The sequence below is a fragment of the Melospiza melodia genome, chromosome 16 (assembly GCF_035770615.1).
Source record: "Melospiza melodia melodia isolate bMelMel2 chromosome 16, bMelMel2.pri, whole genome shotgun sequence".
NCBI lineage: Eukaryota > Metazoa > Chordata > Aves > Passeriformes > Passerellidae > Melospiza > Melospiza melodia.
In genome coordinates this window covers 8,696,124-8,715,091 of record NC_086209.1, presented here as the reverse complement: position 1 = coordinate 8,715,091, position 18,968 = coordinate 8,696,124, and the positions used below count along the sequence as shown (strand labels likewise).

At 46.2% G+C, this 18,968-nt stretch overlaps 1 protein-coding gene across 4 annotated transcripts in view; it reads right to left on the bottom strand.

The window, feature by feature from the left end:
- Window positions 1-18,968, bottom strand: part of PASD1 (PAS domain containing repressor 1) — a 53,019-nt gene that overhangs the window by 8,905 nt on the left and 25,146 nt on the right. Inside the window, exons 4-15 of one of the 4 annotated variants that reach the window (XM_063170531.1) lie at window positions 17,955-18,109; window positions 17,146-17,237; window positions 15,291-15,380; window positions 14,098-14,218; window positions 12,441-12,554; window positions 11,685-11,803; window positions 11,441-11,523; window positions 7,855-7,961; window positions 5,522-5,669; window positions 3,357-3,438; window positions 1,890-2,013; window positions 969-1,069 (exon numbers count right to left, since the gene is read on the bottom strand). In XM_063170531.1, the coding sequence (XP_063026601.1) occupies window positions 969-1,069; window positions 1,890-2,013; window positions 3,357-3,438; window positions 5,522-5,669; window positions 7,855-7,961; window positions 11,441-11,523; window positions 11,685-11,803; window positions 12,441-12,554; window positions 14,098-14,218; window positions 15,291-15,380; window positions 17,146-17,237; window positions 17,955-18,109 (1,336 nt within the window). Of the gene's footprint in view, window positions 1-968; window positions 1,070-1,889; window positions 2,014-3,356; window positions 3,439-5,521; window positions 5,670-7,854; window positions 7,962-11,440; window positions 11,524-11,684; window positions 11,804-12,440; window positions 12,555-14,097; window positions 14,219-15,290; window positions 15,381-17,145; window positions 17,238-17,954; window positions 18,110-18,968 lie in introns of those variants that run through there. The other 3 variants (XM_063170532.1, XM_063170533.1, XM_063170534.1) reach the window with 3 other exon arrangements.

The following is an 18,968-nucleotide window of genomic DNA, read 5'->3' as shown; positions in this document are numbered from 1 at the left end:
GCCATTTTCAGTCTGTTTTATAGTTTGGACATTTACTGCACTGATATCAAAGCCCTGTAAGGACAGACCTTGTCATGATGGTTTATGACTCATTTTTCTTGGAGTTTTTGTTTTCTTTTCTTTTCCTGGCCTAACTCAAACCTTCCATGGCATCCCCTCTTCAGCATTGTATCAGCCTGTAGGTAGCTGGTAGAGACTTAGGGAGAAGCCTTCAGCAGCCCACAACACCTTTTACAAGTGTAAACCTTCTCCTATGCTATTTCCTTGGGTGTCCCATCTGCTCTCTGAAATAAGTGGTTGCCATAAGGTTGTTGCAGGCAAATCTCAGCAACAGAAAGGGCAGAGAAACCTTGTCCCCACTCTGGGATGACCAGCAAGGACGTGAGGGCAGTGAACCAAAGGCACCTGGGCTGCCCTGCTGACAGGACACAGCAGTGCTCTGAACAAAGCCAAAGCACATCACAGGGTGCTGGGAGGGCACTGCCAGCTGAGCTACGGGGGGCTGAGGAGGGGCTATGGCCTGGAAATGAAAACTGTGCCTTACTGTAGGCCCATAGCACCTCTAGTGCAGAGCTGGTGCTTTAACAGCTCATACCAGGGATGAGCGAGTGCAGGGAACGGGACAACTGAGGTTGGAGATCTGAGGATAAGTCTAAAGGGAGAATTTAGGTTCCTGCATGCCCCTGATAATTTCAAGTCCTTGGTGTCAGGACCCATTTTGGATAAAGGCCACCTCACGTGTACAAACCCCAAGAGAGGAGTGTTGGTGGTGCGAAAAGGGATTTAGCCTGGAGGAGCAAACCGAATGCTGACAGAAGGCAGCAGAGGAGCCTCTGGTGTCTCTCCATGGCTCTGCCAGCCAGTGGCACTCCCCAGGAACACCCAGAGTGAGGGACGCAGCCTCTCTGAGGGTGGGATCAGTGCCGGCTGTGCCCACTCCCTGCAGCCCCAGCGGGCTCAGCACTGACCTGGGCGCCGCCGGGCGCTGCCAGCCGCAGCGCGGCCTTGTCCCCCGGAGCCCCGGGCCGCGTGGGCGTGCTGGTGTCCGTGCGCCGCATGGACGATGTGGCTGCGGGAGAGACACTCGCTGAGACACGGCACGGCCGGCCTGGGCACCCGGCTGAGCCCGAGATCCACCTGTGCAGATGGGCACTGGCCCAAACAGCGCCCGAGTGGGTCCTCAACCCGCCCCTCTCTGGTCCCTCTGGCTCCCCACCTCACTTGCTGGGTTCCCTCCTGATTCCCCCTATTCTCTGCCCTCTGCGGTCCCTCTGGCTCCTCTCTTGATGCTAACCCCCTATTCAGCCTTCCCTCCACGGCGTATCCAGATGAGATCCCCCTCCCCACAGCAAGAAAAGTCCCCTGAGATTCCTCCCCCACACAGAGCACTGCAGTAATCTTGCAGCCTCGCCCAGGGCAAGGAGGGCACTGATGGGAGCTGGGATGAAGCTGCCAGCAAGGCAGGCATCCTTCTGTGCTCCTTCTGCAGGGATTTCAGAGGAGAGACTCCATAATAAAATGATACTATCCCGACATAAAATTTTTGTCAGTGAGCTTGGTTCAATCAAGCCAGCGAGTCCCCTCTTGTCCCCAGAAGCACAGCAAAAGCCGTGACCCTCGGCTGGTGACAAGCCCGGGGAAATGGCTCTCACACAGGGGGTGGGTAAGGGGGAGGAGGTGGCAGGGCAGGTGGCTGTGGCTCTGTTGATGCTCTGTGACTTGTGACACTCGGCTCTGCTGCTGCTCTGTGACCTGCCATGACTCGCTATGTCATTCCCAGCGCTGAGCATCCCCTTCCCACCGCCACCTGGTCACTCCCAGCCCAACCCGAATATTTGGGAGGCTGCTCCTCCCTCCACGCCCCCCAGCGGGGCTGCCCCGGCACGTACAGGTGGAGTCGGACAGGGTGGTGTGCGAGGAGCGCCGGGAGCTGTGCGAGGACAGCGACACTCCCTCCCGGCTGGCGTCCTGGCTGCTGCCGCACTGCCCCACCTCCAGGTAGCTGCTGTGGCTCTGCGGGAGCGAAGCACAACGGTGAGACCCTCAGCAGCAGGGAATGGCCCTGGCAGGGACCTCTGCCTCCTGGAGCCCTTGTCTGCAGACAAACCCAGCACCTGGGTACACACATCAGCAAACCCTGCTCCCCTGCCCCGCTGCGCTCACCCCAAAGCCCGCGGGCACCCACCCGATGGCAGCCAGCAGCACTGGAGGATTGCTGCACGCTGTCATTGCTGCCCATGGCCCGAACTCTGCTGTGCCAGCTCTTTCAACCCTGCCCACAGAGCCCTGGGCAACGGGAAATTGCTTTTGTCAGCCTCTTTCTCCCCGATCTCTTCAGGGATGTCACAGCTGGCTGGCTGCGGTGCACTGGGGGTGCTGGCAGGGGGAATGAACAATGCTGGCAGGAGGTGCTACCTGGGGAATGGTTTTGTCCATGGAAGAGATGGAGAGAGATAACTGGAAAGGGACAGGGAACAGCTAGAGCCCCAGGGGGACCTACAGCAAATGTCTCCTGAGGGGGACAGACACTGGGCAGTGCTGAGAGCTGCAGTCCCACTCACTGCTCCCTGGGCAGCAGAAGGGAACAGCCTGAGCTCCCATAAAGTAATGTCTGAGGCTGATGGAATGAACAGCTGCACAACAGCTCACTTGAAATTACTTTGCTGGTCTTATTTGTAAACTACCAAGAGGAGAAACTTGAAAGTAGTTAAAATGACCCTGACTCAAGCCATGGAAATTATTGCTCATGGAAGTTATAGGTCACAATCACTCGAGGTGATCCAGCAACTGAACTGAAATCTAGGTAAGTGTTTTCCCTTGCCTTCCCATCTTAATCTGAGTATCAGTGATGAGCTGGCACAAGCAATACAGGTACCCTGTGGTACTGCCCTACCCTGGGATCCTCTGTGCCTTGCTAAGGGTGACAGGTACAGCAATCTGGCCTCCAGCTCCAGCTCTACTTCTCTGCTTCTGAGCTGAGGTTTGTGTCCTGGTCTCAGAAAGATTGCAGGGACCAGAACAGAGAATGCAACTGCTGAATTCACAGCCATTGTGGAATCAGAGAATGCTTGGTGTTACAGACCATCTAGTTCCAATCCCCCTGCCGTGGGCAGGGACATCTTCCACTAGATCAGGCAGTTCAAAGCTCATCCAGCCTGTCCTAAACCAACATGGACAATTTGGAGCCAGGCACCAGAAAGCTTCTTAGGGCCTGCCTGAATCATGACCCAGTTCAAGGCTTGGAATGAGATGGGAGCAAAGAAAATGGAGAGGAACAGATATTTCCCTCAGACTGGTAAGCTATGACTCAGTTTGGTTTAAACATCTGCTCGCTCAGCTGTGAAGGAACGAGGTACCTTTAGAGAAGAGGATGCCAGTTCAATTGATGACTCTTCAAGGCCAAGATCTCGTCTTCTCTCAGCCCGAACCTCTGCGTAACTAAAAGAAAACCGAAAATAAAAAACCAAAAAAAACAAAAAACAAACCCCCCCAAAAAACAACAAAAAATTATTTTACAGCTTCTGCGCAGGTATCCTACCCCAACAAGTGTACATTCATTTTCTAACCTGATGATGATGAACAAGCATCCTTTTTTTTTTGTATGGTAGTTCAGTGATCCCTATGACAGTGCCTTGGGCAGGTTCCTCCTTCTCAGGGTGCACAGAACTGTGCATGCATCAGAGTCAACATCCTGCACTCCAGTGGAAGCTCCAAATACAAACAGGCAGCTACACAAGTGCAATGTGAATTGCAGGAACCCCTACAAGGTGCCTCTGGAACTGTATATTTTCTTTCCTTACTTTTTTCCCTCTGAAATAATGAAATATTTACAGTAACAAATGCCCCATGATTCACCACTGGGATAAATTGGAGAGGATGTTTCAAAGACTCTCTGAGTGCTCATGCATCGTGGGCACTGAGAGGTGCCAGACTTTAGGGTGATGAAATATTAATGAGCTGCAACCTTTGTGGGAGGCAAGAGAAGCTGCTGAACCGACCTCACTTATATCATTGTGGTAATGAATTTTCCTGAAAGAACATTTTAACTTGTGTGCTTCAGTAACATATTTTAAGCCTTAACTATCTGAGACAGAATTGAACTTCAAAACCTATTTAGGACTACATCATTAGGTTTAAGAGGCACTGGAAGCAGAAAGAAGAAACAAGTTCATGCACAATAAATTCAGCCCTTAAAGTGAAGCTGAATTCCCTGAAGGATGGCAGAAGTAAGACAACTGAGAAGTAATCTCTCTGTGTAATATTTGCTTATGTTAGCTCTTCATATGTAGTTTATACCACAGATCACAGAATCAGAATCAAAAGAATTTGGGTTGAAAGGGACCTTAAAAATTATCTGTTCCAAGCCCTCAACTGTGGGCAGAGCACCTTCCACTAGCCCAGGCTGTTCAGGGCCCAGCCAACCTGGCCTTGAATGCTTCCAGGGATGGGGCAGCCACAGCTTCTCTGGGCTTCCAGTGCCTCACCATTCCCACAGGGAAGGATTTCTGCCTAAGATCTAATCTAAACCTATCCCTGACAGTTCAAAGCCATTCCCCCTTGTTCTACAACTCCATCACTCCTTCTCCAGCTCTCCTGGAGCTCACTTAGGCACTGGAAGAGGCTCTAAGGTCTCTCTGGAGCCTTTTCCTCTCCGGGCTGAACAACCCCAGCTCTCTCTTCCTGTCCTAACAGGAGAGGTGCTCCAGCCCTCTGAGCATCTTCATGGACTCCTCTGGCTCACTGCAACACACCCATATTTTTCACATTTACTGGTGTTTGCTCTCCCAGACGTTTGACAGGAAAAGAGGGGGACGAGAAAAAAAGTTGATTCTTGACACTACAAAAACACAGCGAGCAATAAGTTTATTCAAGTTAATAGAGCAAACCAGTGTGTCACTACTTTTTCAAGCCCTTCGGAAAATATATTCTTACTCTTCACATAGTCTTTTTTGAGATGGTGGTGGTAATCCAGCAGATTCCCCTCCAGAAGGTGCATTCACAGAGCATCCTACACATGCACTGCCTTCCAGCGCGGGCTGGAGCTCAGCACCAGCAGCTTCCCACTAGGGGGGGATCCAGGGCTGGATTTGGGTGAGGAATAAGGCCAGCAAGCCACCAGCTAACTTCAAGTCATAAATATTTAAAGCTCTGATCAAAAGGTTTTGCAGGAGTTATATGATCTCATTCACGCCCAGAAAGATATGTCTGATTCCCAACAGCTTTAATTCTTTCTATGGCCATGTCATCACTAGGGACAAAAGGGGAATGTAACACACTGATAAATTTGGCCAAAGCTGGCTTCCAGGCTTTTGACTCATTTGGGAAAAGAAAAAAAAAAAAAAAAGAAAAAAATAGTAAATAGAACACAATTTCCTTGTCAGAATAGTTTCATGGAATTACACATCATTTTATGTGTCAGAAGCATGAACACACTAAGCATGTTGGTTAACATGAAACAGAGCTAGAAAGAGCAGTGGCTGAACACTAAGACACAACACTCTGTGAGGAGTTTGGTGCTTACCTAACTACCAGATGAGTGCAAACAATGAACTCAGGCTTGGAGTTCCACTGGTGGTAGGTGATGTAGTAGTGAGTCTGCAGCCATATCCACTGCTGCCCTTTGGTCAGGAACCTATAGTAACAGGATTTGCCTTTTCCAAACTGCATCACTGTTGAACAGAAAGAGAAAACAATTTATAGCAAAAGGGGATTTTATGGTGCAAATGTCCCACACCCCTCTCCCAGACTGGGGCAGTGCTAAAATGGTTCTTGAGCTTTATAAGCAAGACAGATGATACATAACCATGTACTCAGCTCTTGTCTGGGGTCATTCCTGCTGACTTTCAAGAGTGCCCTTTGCTATTTTGAGATTTCTCTTATAACTGGTATAACTATATAACTAGCTATATTTTTATAACTTATGGGTTCCCTGAAATAAGCATAAATAAACAAATTATTTGCCTTTCATAAGTACATGAGAATGCATTTCAAAGACTGAAGATGTGAAGTAAGAATACTAATAATGACACAAAACAATAAGATTGTGGAGTTTTAACTGAGAGTTTTCTTCTAAGACCTGGCTTACTCCAACCTGGTATGTATTATCAGGCCATGTCCAGAAGAATCTCAGGTGCTGTAATACAACTGGAGAATAGTGAGGGGAACCACATTAAATAATCACACAAATTGTTCCAGACTGCTGGGAGTACAAACTGTAACATGCTCATTTAAGTACACAATTAATGCAAAGTAAAATACAAACATGGTTTAAACAAACCCATTTCACTCGACTGTAGGCAAGGTGTCTGCCCAAAGTGTCAATGTGACAAACGGAACCTAGCAAGCCAAACTAACCCAAGTGGTTTTTTACTCACCTGCACACCTCTCTATTTTGTTAAAATATAAGGACTGATTTCTTAATCGAGCCCATTAACAGTGATGGGCTTTAGATGAAGCACTTAGCAGAGATTTTCTGGCTAACATGACATGCTGGGGATCCCTCAGTTCCTAGTCCTGGCAGACATGTCCTGAAGCACTTCTCTAAGTCACTTTGCCAGCACTTTACTTTGTTTCCCTGTGCACTAAAACAAGAAAAGGTGTGTTGTGAAAATATTCTTCTAATAGGTAAGAGGAATGCCTGGATGATAGAGATGTAAAATTTAAATCATCAAACTGATTCTCTGCTGAATGATCTGACCCACTCGCAGTACAGTTTGTGTCTACACCAAACTGCACATGCATTACCAAAAGGCTCTCACTTGAATCTGAATTGTCTTTTAAGAAACAGCACTAAGAAGTACTGTGCTTGAGAGCAGCTAAAATACTCTGTTAGTATTCACTTTGCTGCATTTGACACAATTTTGTGTTCTCCTGTCACAGCTTCCTCTCTGTGCTCAGCCAGGCAACCCTGGCACCTGGGCAGGGCAGGGCAGCCAGCAGGGAAGGGGAGCAGGGAAACCTGACATGCAGACAAGTATTCTTCCCCATTCTCTTCTGGATCCCTCAGAGGGTCTGTGGTAGAGATGAGGGTGGTTTTCAGCTTTTCTCCAGTGGGCTGTGGGGCTTCTTGGTGGAGTTTCTTGGTCCCAGCCTCGTGCTGCTCTGCATCTCAGAGCAATTACAGCATCCTGCTTGCTCCCCTCTCTGGGGTGCCCTTGTTTCCTTTGAACAAAACATTCTCCTCTCAAGTGGAGATAGCAGAGAGACAGACACAAGAAACCTGTAAGTGTCCCCCACAAGAAACCTGTAAGTAATATTTCTTCATGGACCTTCTCTGGTGTTCACTGAACTTGACTTTTGTGCTTTGTTGTTTTCCTTTCAGATTGACCAAACATGAGCCATATTCACCCACAGGGAAACTGTGTTCAGTGCTTTTATGTAAAATAATTCTGAACCTCCAGAAGCATTTTGCTAATGAGTAAGTGAGGTTCACAGCACCTAATTGCACAGGGAGGTGATCCAAATGATGCTCTCAAAAGGTGTTTTGGTGAGCTGAGCCTCCTGGTTAACTCCAGAGCCCAGGGGGATGGCAAGACCATGAACCGTGAGAAATCAACAAAACTCACAGGGCAGAGGGGGGATAGCTCTGACTCCCAACTTCTAATCTCATTTCACTCTGAGACAGCCTGTGCTCAAACAAGGTATCTGCTAATTTAGGAAACCTGCACTAACAGCTCCTGATCTGAGGGAATTCTGCAGATTCCAACCTCCCAGGTAAGCGTCAGCTGTGACAGTCTGACATGGACAGGGAGAGTTCCTACATGTTCCTGAAGAAGCCTTTTGCAATGACAGTAAAAGGTTTTGCACAAGTGACAAAGGAGATCAGAGACACATTGCAGAGGCAGGGCAACTTACAGTGTTCATGGCACCTAGCAAGAAGCTCCAGGTCATCTGCGTGGTAGTAATCATACCCTGACGTTCCCAGAACCTCAAAGGGCAAATATCCTATAATAGGTGGAGCCCTAGAAAGGAAGCAAAGGGCAGGGAGTGAGCACAAAACTTGACTCTGAAATCCTGGCAGATAAGCTGTGATGCAGCAACAAACACCATCATTCACTTGGCAGGCAAACCTGGAGTGGGTTTTCATCTAGGCAGTGATGCATTTTCATATACAAACCAAAAACTGACAGGGAGAGGTACAAATTGAGAAAATGAAAAGGTGTGTGTTTACTGTTCCACAGCCTATTCATTATGTGGGTGTACAGAAAGGCATGTACATATGTGAGTGACTCAATTCATTAAGGATGCTTGTGAGACACAGTTTGAGAAATGCTATGGCTGATCCTGCACACAACAACTTGGAGCCAGAGTAAAATTATCCAGTAGTTGGATGTAAGTGTCATTTGGGCAGTAACTGGAGAAGAGAGAATAAGTGGGAAGCTGCAGCTGGGAAAAAGTAATTGCTCCCCTGGAAAAGCTTGGGAAACTACAGCCAAAAAACTCTCTGTGCTGGTAGTGCAGATAGCCATGGGCATGGGGCTGATTGAGGGCTGTTTGTGCTTTGGTTGAATTGATGAAGTATTTAGACAGGCACATTGCAATGACTGACCTCACTATTCTGCTATCAATTCTAGATTTTCCTTTTTCTAGGCAAAACATGAGATTTTTTTTTTTTTTTAAAGCAGGCATCCTAACACAGCCTGACAGCTTATGATTATGAAACAACACTGAAATGTGGGGAGAAAACCACTGGTTTTGTCTCTGCTCCCTGTACCAGCCTGTCACTCTCCATCTCCCAGAGCTCAGGTCCAACCCTGTCTGCATCAACTCAAGCACTCAGTGGGGCAGGACCTGTGCTGATGTGGCTGCAGGATGTGCTGGCAGTGCTCACCTGCCAAGTTCAGTTTGGGCAAAATAGTAAACAACTCAAAATGGGGCAGGCTGGAGGTGATGGTGCCTATCAAACCTGCCTCTCCTGCTGCCCCTGTCCTGCTCAGCTGTGCTCTTAAGGAAGAAGGCCATAAAGTGGCCAAGACTACAAGGAAAAAGCCATTTCAGTGTATTACAGGTGTGTTTGGATGGATCAGTCCTGAGTTTCTTGGTTATCAGTCTGTGAAATTCTCTCTTGGCTGTGCCACATTTCTCCCCTTGAGAGGCACAGTGGGCATTGGTTATTCAGCCACAGAGAGCCCAGGCAGGTCCATAACCTCCCTCCTCCCCACAGCTGTGGCAGCCTGGCACCAAGGAATGGGGGAGAAGGACAATGTGCCTGACAGCAGTGCCAGGAGGAGCAAGGTGTGAGCAGGAGCTCCTGATCCCAGCACAAGGGCTTGGCTGGGAGAGCCAGGCCTCCCCTTGACAGCAAATCCCCTGGAACGGAATGTGCTGAGCACACATGTGGTCTCTGCCACAATACAGCTTCATTTATTTAAGTAACTTTTCACAGCACTCTGTTCCTTTTCCTCATGCGACCCAGATTTCTGTTAATGATGACAATATGTGTATTTATTAAAGTGTCCTTGCTATCTCTTTGGCAGAATGCATCACTGTTTCTCCTACTGCTTATATTCAAGACAATAGTGTCTTTCAGATGCACATCAGATAAACATTTAAGCTGATCAGGAAATTATTATGCTTTCCTGAATATCACCAGAGCTCTTCATAAAAGAAAGAAACCACAAAATGCTCCTCATCTGTCATTTAACAGGGAGATGCCTTGTGGAGCAATTTAAAAGTGTCTTGTTAGCTCAAGTTCCAGTCCTGAGATCTGCAGCTTGCTGTGCAATGGGAATGCACAGTCTTTAGAGAGTCTTTTGGGTGCAGTCTTTTAATAAATGAAGGGAAAATAACAACAGTACCACAGTGCAGGAGAGAAACAAATCATTATCAAAGTTGATGGGTTTCTCTTCCTCTACACATATTTACATAGAGACCCAGAATACAGGTTTTTCCTATCTTTCTCATGTTTATCCACATCTGTGGAATGTTTTTATTGTATCTATCTTTGATTTGAATTGTGATCATGACAGTAAAGGTCCTGATTCCAGCTGCTGCTGGGTACCCTCTGCCCTGCTGATGGCACACCTCAGTGCCAGGCAGCCTGTGCTGATGCAAATAGCAAGAAACACCAACATTTCAGTGTCCTGCAGATTGTACTGGAGAGAGCTTGGAATCAGTGATTAAATGAGACAACTCCCACGATCTCCTCTCATTCTTGGGTCTGAGCTCACTGCTTGCATCTGGATCTGTCACAAACTCTGCCTCAGCATCTGCATCATCCTAATTTCCTCTCAGTAGCAATGGCCTCCTCTCTGGGGATATCAGAGGGACTGGAGTGTCTGCAAGCACCCAGCACAGAGATTCCTCTCTGAGTCATAACCCACATTCATCAAAAGGCTCTTTGACAAGTTTCAAAGCAGCTCCTACTCAGCTCTTTCACAGGAGCTGCAGGGACACAGCCCTGAGGAGAAGCAGCTCACTTCATCAGTGACGTGAGGGGCTTAGGGCTCCTTTACAAATCTTAACATCAATCAGCTGATTCTAAAAATGTGCATTATCAGACAGGCCAATGAAAGTCTAACAAAGCCACCCCAGCAAGATCTCCTCTGAATTAATAATTATCTGGCTGTCCCAAACCAGCTGTAGGGGTGTCACAGGGTCAGTTCCTCCATGCATCAAGGTATGATGTGAGGCACACACCTTCTGTTCTATAGAAATGAAAGTTATTACTCATTTTTATTTGCTCTTTCTCTTTCTTGCTCTAAATATGGAGATGGTATTTAGATTTTTTTCCTCACCAATATTTTTTCCCTTACAGCCTTATTTACTAGTCTTCTGTTTTTACTTTGCACAGCTCACAAGGGGAGGGATAATGAAGAGGGTAGGATTTTACAATGTGCTTATGTACATATGTCAAATACAGAGAAGTGAGAGAGTGAATAAAACCCACCAGCTTCTTTTGAAGAAAATTAATCCTAAATTAAGCAGCTTAATAAACTGGTTCCAGTCTGTTTCATTCACCAAGCTGAATTCTAGCCCACCATATTGCATTGTCAAAAACTAATCTACAATTAAATAATAAAATCCACTGTTTTTTATTTTGGTTTTAGAAATTCTATCCTTTCTCAAGCTGAAAAGTCAAAAGCTTATTGACACAGCAAAAGATTTAGAAGGATTCCTGGAAGCTGTAATTGTAGAACAGAGGAGCTAAACCAATATGGGGAACATAATGGGACCCACACTCTCACTTTCAATAACATTATCTTGGTTAGGATTTTTCTAGACATTCTAGACATTTTCCATGGTTTCTTACTTGCCTAAAATATGGAAAATAGTGAAGCATTTAAGGATGCCTAATAGGTAAGCTCAGAGTACTGCTACTCACTAAGTTGCATGTAATTAGAACTATTCCATTTGGGATCTCAGGCAACAGGTATACAAATTTTTCTATTTTTAAGCTACAGCTTATTTATTTTTCAGTGACTAAACCCAAATCTCTTACCTGTGGTCCAAGAATAAAAACTTCCATTCTAAACTATGCCTCGATGTAAATTCTTCACACGGCTCTTCAACGTTGCAGAGCTCCTGCGAAAGAGTGGGTACATTCAGACATTTAATTCTGTGAAATGACAAAAGCAGCCTGCTATCAAAACCTGGCACGCATCTTGTATTCCAATACCCAGCCCCAGCCACATCCCCTCCCCTCCTCCAGCAGCCCCGTGCTGCTGTGGGTGCTCAGGGCTCACCTTGAGGAACTGTGGCGTGACCAGGCGCACGGTGGCCACCAGGCAGATCTGCTCCTCCGGGGCTGACCTGAAAGCCCGTGCAATAGCTGACTCAAAGCCATTACAGGAGGGCGTAGGCACTAGGAGCAACCAGACAGTTTATTCAAGAAGAGGAAGGAGAGGTTTCTCCCCGTGTTAAGACGGGCACAGTGAGTGGAGAAACCCAGCAACCACAGGGTGATGCCACCCTGATCCACGCTGGTGATATTTAAAGCACGACCCTGTAGGCTCCAAGGCACACAGCTGTAACCCCCACCCAGGGCAGCTTTGTAAGCTCAGAGCAGCTCACAGTGTGCAGCTGCAGTCTCCTTGTCAGTCTTTCTCCAGGCCAACATTTGCAACATTCAGGATTTTACAGGCACCACAAAGTATTTAATCTCTGTAAAGTGTCATTCCACTGCCACAAGTGAAACAGAATACCATATTTTACTGGCTATTTGAATAAGGAGGCTGCTTTACAATTGGCAGTGGGTCCAACAGAGGCATTTTCAGTCTGGTATCAGCTTTAGGCACAACATGCAGGAGAGTGCACTCTTCTGATCAACAGACTGCCCACCACTTTTGTATGAAAAATATATCCAATGTATGCACAGCTCATTCCATCCCTGACAATTGTGGGACATTTTCAGCAGAAACGGAGCCTTTGATATGCTACAGGTCAAGAAAACTTAAAGGAGAGAGGGGGAGAGACAAAGGTAGGCTGGAACAGTAACTTACCATGAGTAAAATATTTAAAATCCACTACAAATTTCACATATTCATACATCAGGGGTTCATTTGGATCTAAGCTGCCTCTTGCTAAATGGCAACAAAACTCTATTTGTTTTTCTGCTGAAATGAGAGAAAGAGAGGGAGACACAGACAATGCTATTAGAAGTCTGCACTTTAGCTCACTCACATATTTAATTTATCTACCAAGTGCTATCTGAGCACACCCTGCTGGGAAGATTCTGATACCCAGAAGTAAATATATAACTACTAGGAGCAATTATCATCTGTTTCTGCTTAAGGAAATGCATTCTCACCCTTTTTTCCCGTCTTTGCAGTCACCCCAGTGAGCTGAGCAGGAAGCCCTGGCTCCACTGGCCAGCAGGATTTTCCCCTGACTCCATGGATGGATGCAGGATTTCATGCAGGGCAGGTACAGGGTATTGCAGCACTGTGCTCTGGCACTGCTCAGTGGGACCAAAGGGCACTGAACTCACCCTGAGCCCTTCCATTAACACTGGAGGGCACTGGGCCAAGCTCTAATCCAGTTTATTGCCCCAAGTCTGAACTCTATGGATTAGACCATATGGCCTTCAGCCTGAGGGAAACCACCCCCAGGCAGAGCATCATCAGGCTGCTCAGAGCATCACCAGGCTGCTTAGAGCATCACCAGGCTGCTTAGAGCACTATCAGGGTCCTCAGAGCACCATCAGGGTGCTCAGAGCATCACCAGGCTGCTTAGAGCATCACCAGGCTGCTCAGAGCATCACCAGGCTGCTCAGAGCACCATCAGGGTGCTCAGAGCATCACCAGGGCTGTTCAGAGCATCAAGAGGTTGCTCAGAGCACCAAGAGGCTGCTTAGAGCATCACCAGGCTGCTCAGAGCACCAAGAGGCTGCTCATAGCATCACCAGGCTGCTTAGAGGACCATCAGGGTGCTCAGAGCATCACCAGGCTGCTTAGAGGACCATCAGGGTGCTCAGAGCATCACCAGGCTGCTTAGAGGACCATCAGGATGCTCAGAGCATCCTCAGGCTGCTCAGCTCCCACTGGTGCTCGTGGGGCAGCAGGAGGGGAGCCCAGTGCTGCTCGGTGGCTTTTCCAAACCCACTGGGAAAGGGGTGGGGGCTCAGCACTGGCTGAAACATTCATTAATGGAACAGGTGTTGGGAAGATGCTCCTGCCTGCTCTGGTCCTGGGGACATTTTCTGAGGGAAGGGACATGGGACAGCAGCCAGCAGTACAGATCCTGATGGACTGTTCAGATAGGAAGTTGCTTAAGTTACACTAGGGCTCCTCTTGTGTCCTGAGACATGCAAGCTTCCTAAGGAATAGTGGCTCTGCCAAAACTGTTTGGGATTTCTCCAATTTTTTTTTCCCTTGAGCCTTCACTCCTTTCTCAGGGTTAGTCCAGCATCCCATCTGGGGAAAGCATCTGCCACCCAAGGGGCAAAGCAGATGGCAAAACAAAGACTGTCTTAATCAAAAAGCAAGTACAGGAAGCACATAGGAACATTAGAGATGTGATCCACTAAAACCCACAAATGCAGCAAGACAGAAGTGGCAGACAAGAGCATTAAACAGCTGGAGAGCTCTGTGCAGACTTCCCTGGGAGCTGTTCACCTCTGGCAAACTTCTCTGACCAACAGACAAGAGCAGAGCTTACCATTGAGAAAATCAGCTGCAACAGGATCTGTCATGAGCACATGTGGAGAAAGCAGCTTGTACACCTCGCTCTGCTCCCCCTCAGGCAGAAAGTTCAATATATTTTGGTCCACCAAATCTGACTGATACAAAAGAATGCTTTGTCATGTTCAGCAGTACAGCCTGACACAACCACATGCCTTTTCACCCTCAGCAGAGCACAGACACTGCTGGTCTGGTGCAGATGCCCAAGACAAGGAAGCCCAGTCAATCTGCAGATGCATCTGGGGCAGAATGCAACCCTTAGACTATTTTACCCCAGGATTACTGTCTATTTGCAAAAGGTTAAATAAGTCCCAGAGGTTTCCCTTCAGTTCAGGCAGATACAGGCAGGAGAAGAAACCCTGGTACCACAGGAATATAACATGATGAGAAGTGTAACATTTTTCTTTGAAAGCATGACACAGAAGGAGAGCTCCTCCCTACATCCTCCATTTGTCTTCTAGGCTGAACATCTGGCAAAATCAGCTTGACCTGCAAGTGATTCAGTGCTCATCAACCCACACATCCTGATTAAAGGGGTTCTACCAAAATGTCAGCACAGATTTGTTCTTTGCACACATGACATTCAGGTAACTGGGTGCTCCAATTTTCCCTCATTTAGGACATCCTTGGTGCTTCATGCTTGCCACCAGATAAAGAAAAAATGTTTTTGAGGGGCCAAACTGAAATTTCTGCACCTGACAACTAACTAGTTTCTAGAAGTTTTCCCAGAAAACTCTGAGGCCACACATTTGTTACTGAAGACTATGGGCTCAAAGTAGAAAAACCCAATGTCATTCAAAAAGCATAGATTCAGTTTTGAAATAATATTTACATTATCTAAGAGGAGCTCCAGCACTCATTTCACAATCATAAGATTTTCCATTAACCTGGTGGGTCAAACACCTCCCAGACCTTCAGATGGACAGCCAAGTGATGAGCTATGAGCACAGAGATTTTGCATAGTTGGGGTTTTTTTAAGCTAATTCACAGACCCTGGGAGAGAATCTGTTATTCACAGGAACTTGAGAAACTCCACAAGAGTTTGTTGGTTGACGTCCCTCACACAGTCAGTTCCCTCTTTGGCTGGACAAAACCAATCCCCAGCCCTGCACTGACTGATTTGCACTGAGGAGGGAATGAACCTCAGGGAATTGCATGGTCAGAACTTACCGGTAAGTGTCCCAGCAGAGATGAAACACTGTCAGACACATAAATAATAATGCCATCAGTGGTAAGAGCAATGAGAAAGCCATCCAGTGCCTAATGATAATAGACAGGAAAAAAAAAAAGAAAAAAAAGAACAAAACAGAATTATACAATGGAAAAACTTAAAATATTTTAGATTCATTGATTATTTAATGATGCTTCTAACAGCTTAAACCTAGCAGAAATTAATCAAAGAAATGACAGTTCAATGTGGAAAAATAAAAATTACACATGCCATCTAATTCAACATTCTTTTTATATTCTTATTTTCTCATTCTCATTATTATTAAATTGACTTGTATTTTTCACCCAGTGAGTATTTATTTAACATGAAGTGAGACAGTGATGCTTAGAATTTCAACACCCACACAATCCTGCTGACTTCAGTCACTTCATTATGTGTTCTGAATTACACAATAGTTAACAAACTCAGTGCGTAAGGAGATGTCAGATATCATCATGGCAAATCCAGCTTTGTGGATGGATAAGCAGAGACAGAAAAACGATACAATTATGTATTTTGAACAGTTTATGGACAATATGAAAAGGATCTAAAGCCTTATTTAGTTTGCTTAAAGCACTGATTTGTAAGGTTAGTGACAAAACAATTTTTAGGCTTGTTCTGTTTCCCCTTTCTCATTCACAGTGGTTTCTGTCCCAGAGTTAAACCTCTCTGTCCCTTTTAAGTCACTGCCTGCGCTCTTCCCCTTGGATGTTGTGTTCTCCCTATTCTTCACAGTATCTCCTTGTACCATTTATGCAGTGTCTGTCCCTATTCTTCCCTAACATCAAGATCTGGGAGGTTTAATAGCTGGTCAGCACTGTGCACAAAGCCAGCTCTTCTAAAGACACTGTTAGGCTGCTCTGCAGCTCAGCTACAGGGACCAAAAATGCAGCATTCCCCATCTCCTCACCTCACTGCCACACTCTGCCTTTGCTCAAATTGGGTCCTCTCTGGGAAAATCCCACTGATTTTAAGCAAACTGTTCACTGGTCTGCCAGAGTCCAGCCAGCAGTTATTAGAGGGCTTGCTCTCCCCCATCACTTCCAGCCTAAGGGGGAAACTTGTTTGGATTCAGCTGGAACAAGCTGGCTTGTTTGGCAAGAGAGATTCCCAGAAAGAATGAACAGACTTTTCCAGAGAGGTGAGTCATGACATCCTGATGAAAAGGAGTAGCTGAGACACAGCAGCACCTCCCAGCTCAGCCCAGCATCCACCCTGCTTTTGGTGGGGCAAAGAGCAGCACTGCCCACGCAGGGCAGGAGGTGTCCCTGCCACAGGAGCCAGGGCAGAAATGTGGGTTTGGGGGACGTTTCTAGATCAGCGCAGCATTTCAGAGGTGGGAGTGTAAGAGCTGTTTTCCTGAATGCACTTGAAGGCAATTCGAGCAGAAGAGGCAGCACTCCCAGAGAGAGGACAGCAGCTGCAGAGGCAGCACAGGCAGTGCTGCTGCCTAATGGCATGTGGGAGGAACAGAGCTGCTCTGCTTCTTTCAGGCCCTTTCAAGTTTTTCCTAAAACCGCCAGCTCTAGCGGCTCTTCTGAGTAAAGGAAATTCTCTTTTCCCTCTCTCACCAGGCCAAATCAGCCTTGATTCCCAAACCAAAAGCCATTTATCTTCAAGGGGAAGCAATCTTATTTTTACTTCTGTGTCTGCAAAGGATTTAGTACAACATTGGTTTCTGTCAGGTCTGCATTGTGTGTGCCAGCAGAGTAGAAATCATTAACACTGGGACCTACAGGTGAAAAAGAACTATATATCCCTGATCTACTCCACTGAACTGATTATTTCTCACTAATCTATTTAATTTCTTCTTACCTCTAACATCAACTGGGTGAACTCCTCGTTGCTAAGAAATGAAGGCTTCCAGTCTTGTCTAATCTGACAGGCTTCTGTCTGTGCTGTGATTTCTTAAAGAGAAAATATCAAAAAAGCAACATGACTCATGCTACTTGGATTTTTTTTTCATTTTCAAGTAAGATTTCTTTAAAGAGGCTGTTAGAGGAATAATCCTTATATCATTCTTCACACAAAGCCTTCTTGCATGCAACAGTCATTTTTCATGCTATCATAATACAAATGCATTAGAAATCAAGAAAGGGAAATGGAGACATTTTAGGTGGCCTGAAGATAACCTTAAAAATTAAGATCAATGGGCTAATTTTAGAGTAGTAGAGCATTCCTGTCAGCAAAGGGCATCTGAAATTCTGGAGCTGTGCCCTTCAACTCTGGAGCTGTTTCACAAGCTGCTGTTTTGAGTGCCCAGGCAGCAGGACAGGCTTATCATCTCCTAATCCAAGAGACCTGGGAAGATGGTATAGAATACTCTTTCCCCTGACTTTTGTCATGGGTGCTGTTCCTCAGCTTTTCTGTTTGAGAGAGCACAAAGCAGGCCAGGGGATGTGGAGGCCAGTGAGGGTAATGATGTATCTACAGTAAAAGGCACACAGCACTGCATCTTTTCAAATCTGTGTTTAACTGGTCAGCAATGTATTCAGCCCTAGCCACCTCCTGAGGCCAACTGTCCCTTATTCTGCCCCTCAGTCAGGCTCCTGTCCTCTCTGGGTGGCACCTGAGATGCTTGGGATTTACATTTCCTGGCTGCTGCAGGGCAGCACCCCCAGTACCTTTCTGTTTCTGTAGGAAGTCGATGGTCCTCTGCAGGATTGTGGACTTGTCCATCTTGAGAGGGTGGCCATGGCCCTGCAGCATGGTGCAAAGCTCCTTAATGAGGACATTGAACTGGTCTCTCCTCTTCTTCTCAGATTTGTTGCGTGATGCCCTGGGGACAAGAGCACAAATGCCACTCAGCAGAATGAAGGAGCTACAGCACAAACCAGGGTGAGGTATCTATCCTGCCCCACAAAAACACACTAGATACAGGAATCTAAACTCTGCTGGGAATGTTTATTTGTTTAAAATTGGGCTTGCACACAAAGACTTTGCTGGTAGCAAGACTGAACTCACCAGCAGCAAGGAACATCTGGAGGTAACACATATTTGGGCTCATTTGGGAAAGATCATATTATGATATACATTTCATACATTTCATTTCCCACTGTTTCAAAAGCAGTGATAGTGAAGGTGTTATGGGACAAATTCCTCCAGTAAGAGAAAAGTGTGTTCATGCATATTCATGTTGTGCTCACTTAATTTTTATGAACTTTTGTTTTGCAGTTAGTACACAAACATATAAACGTCAAAATGTGAAGGATTTCTCTGATTTGCACTTACAAAAGGAGCTTATCAATGACAGCACTGTGCAAGGCAACTGAACTGCAGAATAAAATCTTGTATGTGGTCTTGAAAAACTACTGCTGTGATGTATGAAACTGGGAATGTTACAGGTCTGGCTGCAGAATTACAATTAGTTTTCAGTTGACAAATCAAGAATATTTATTAGGCTTTCCCCCTCCATTAAAAACAGTAGAGGAGAAAGCAAACCCATTTAGTTCCTTCCAAAGTTTTCTTTCCAGTGCTCATATCTGAGATAACACTTTTCATACAACCTCTTCCAGTAGTAATTAATTTGCTTTACAAGTGTATTCACGATGATGCATACTTGCTGTGATCCAGACTGAGGGTGGTATGCAGAAAGCATTTCCATTCATACTCAGGTTGGCATTTGGATGTTCTCAGAT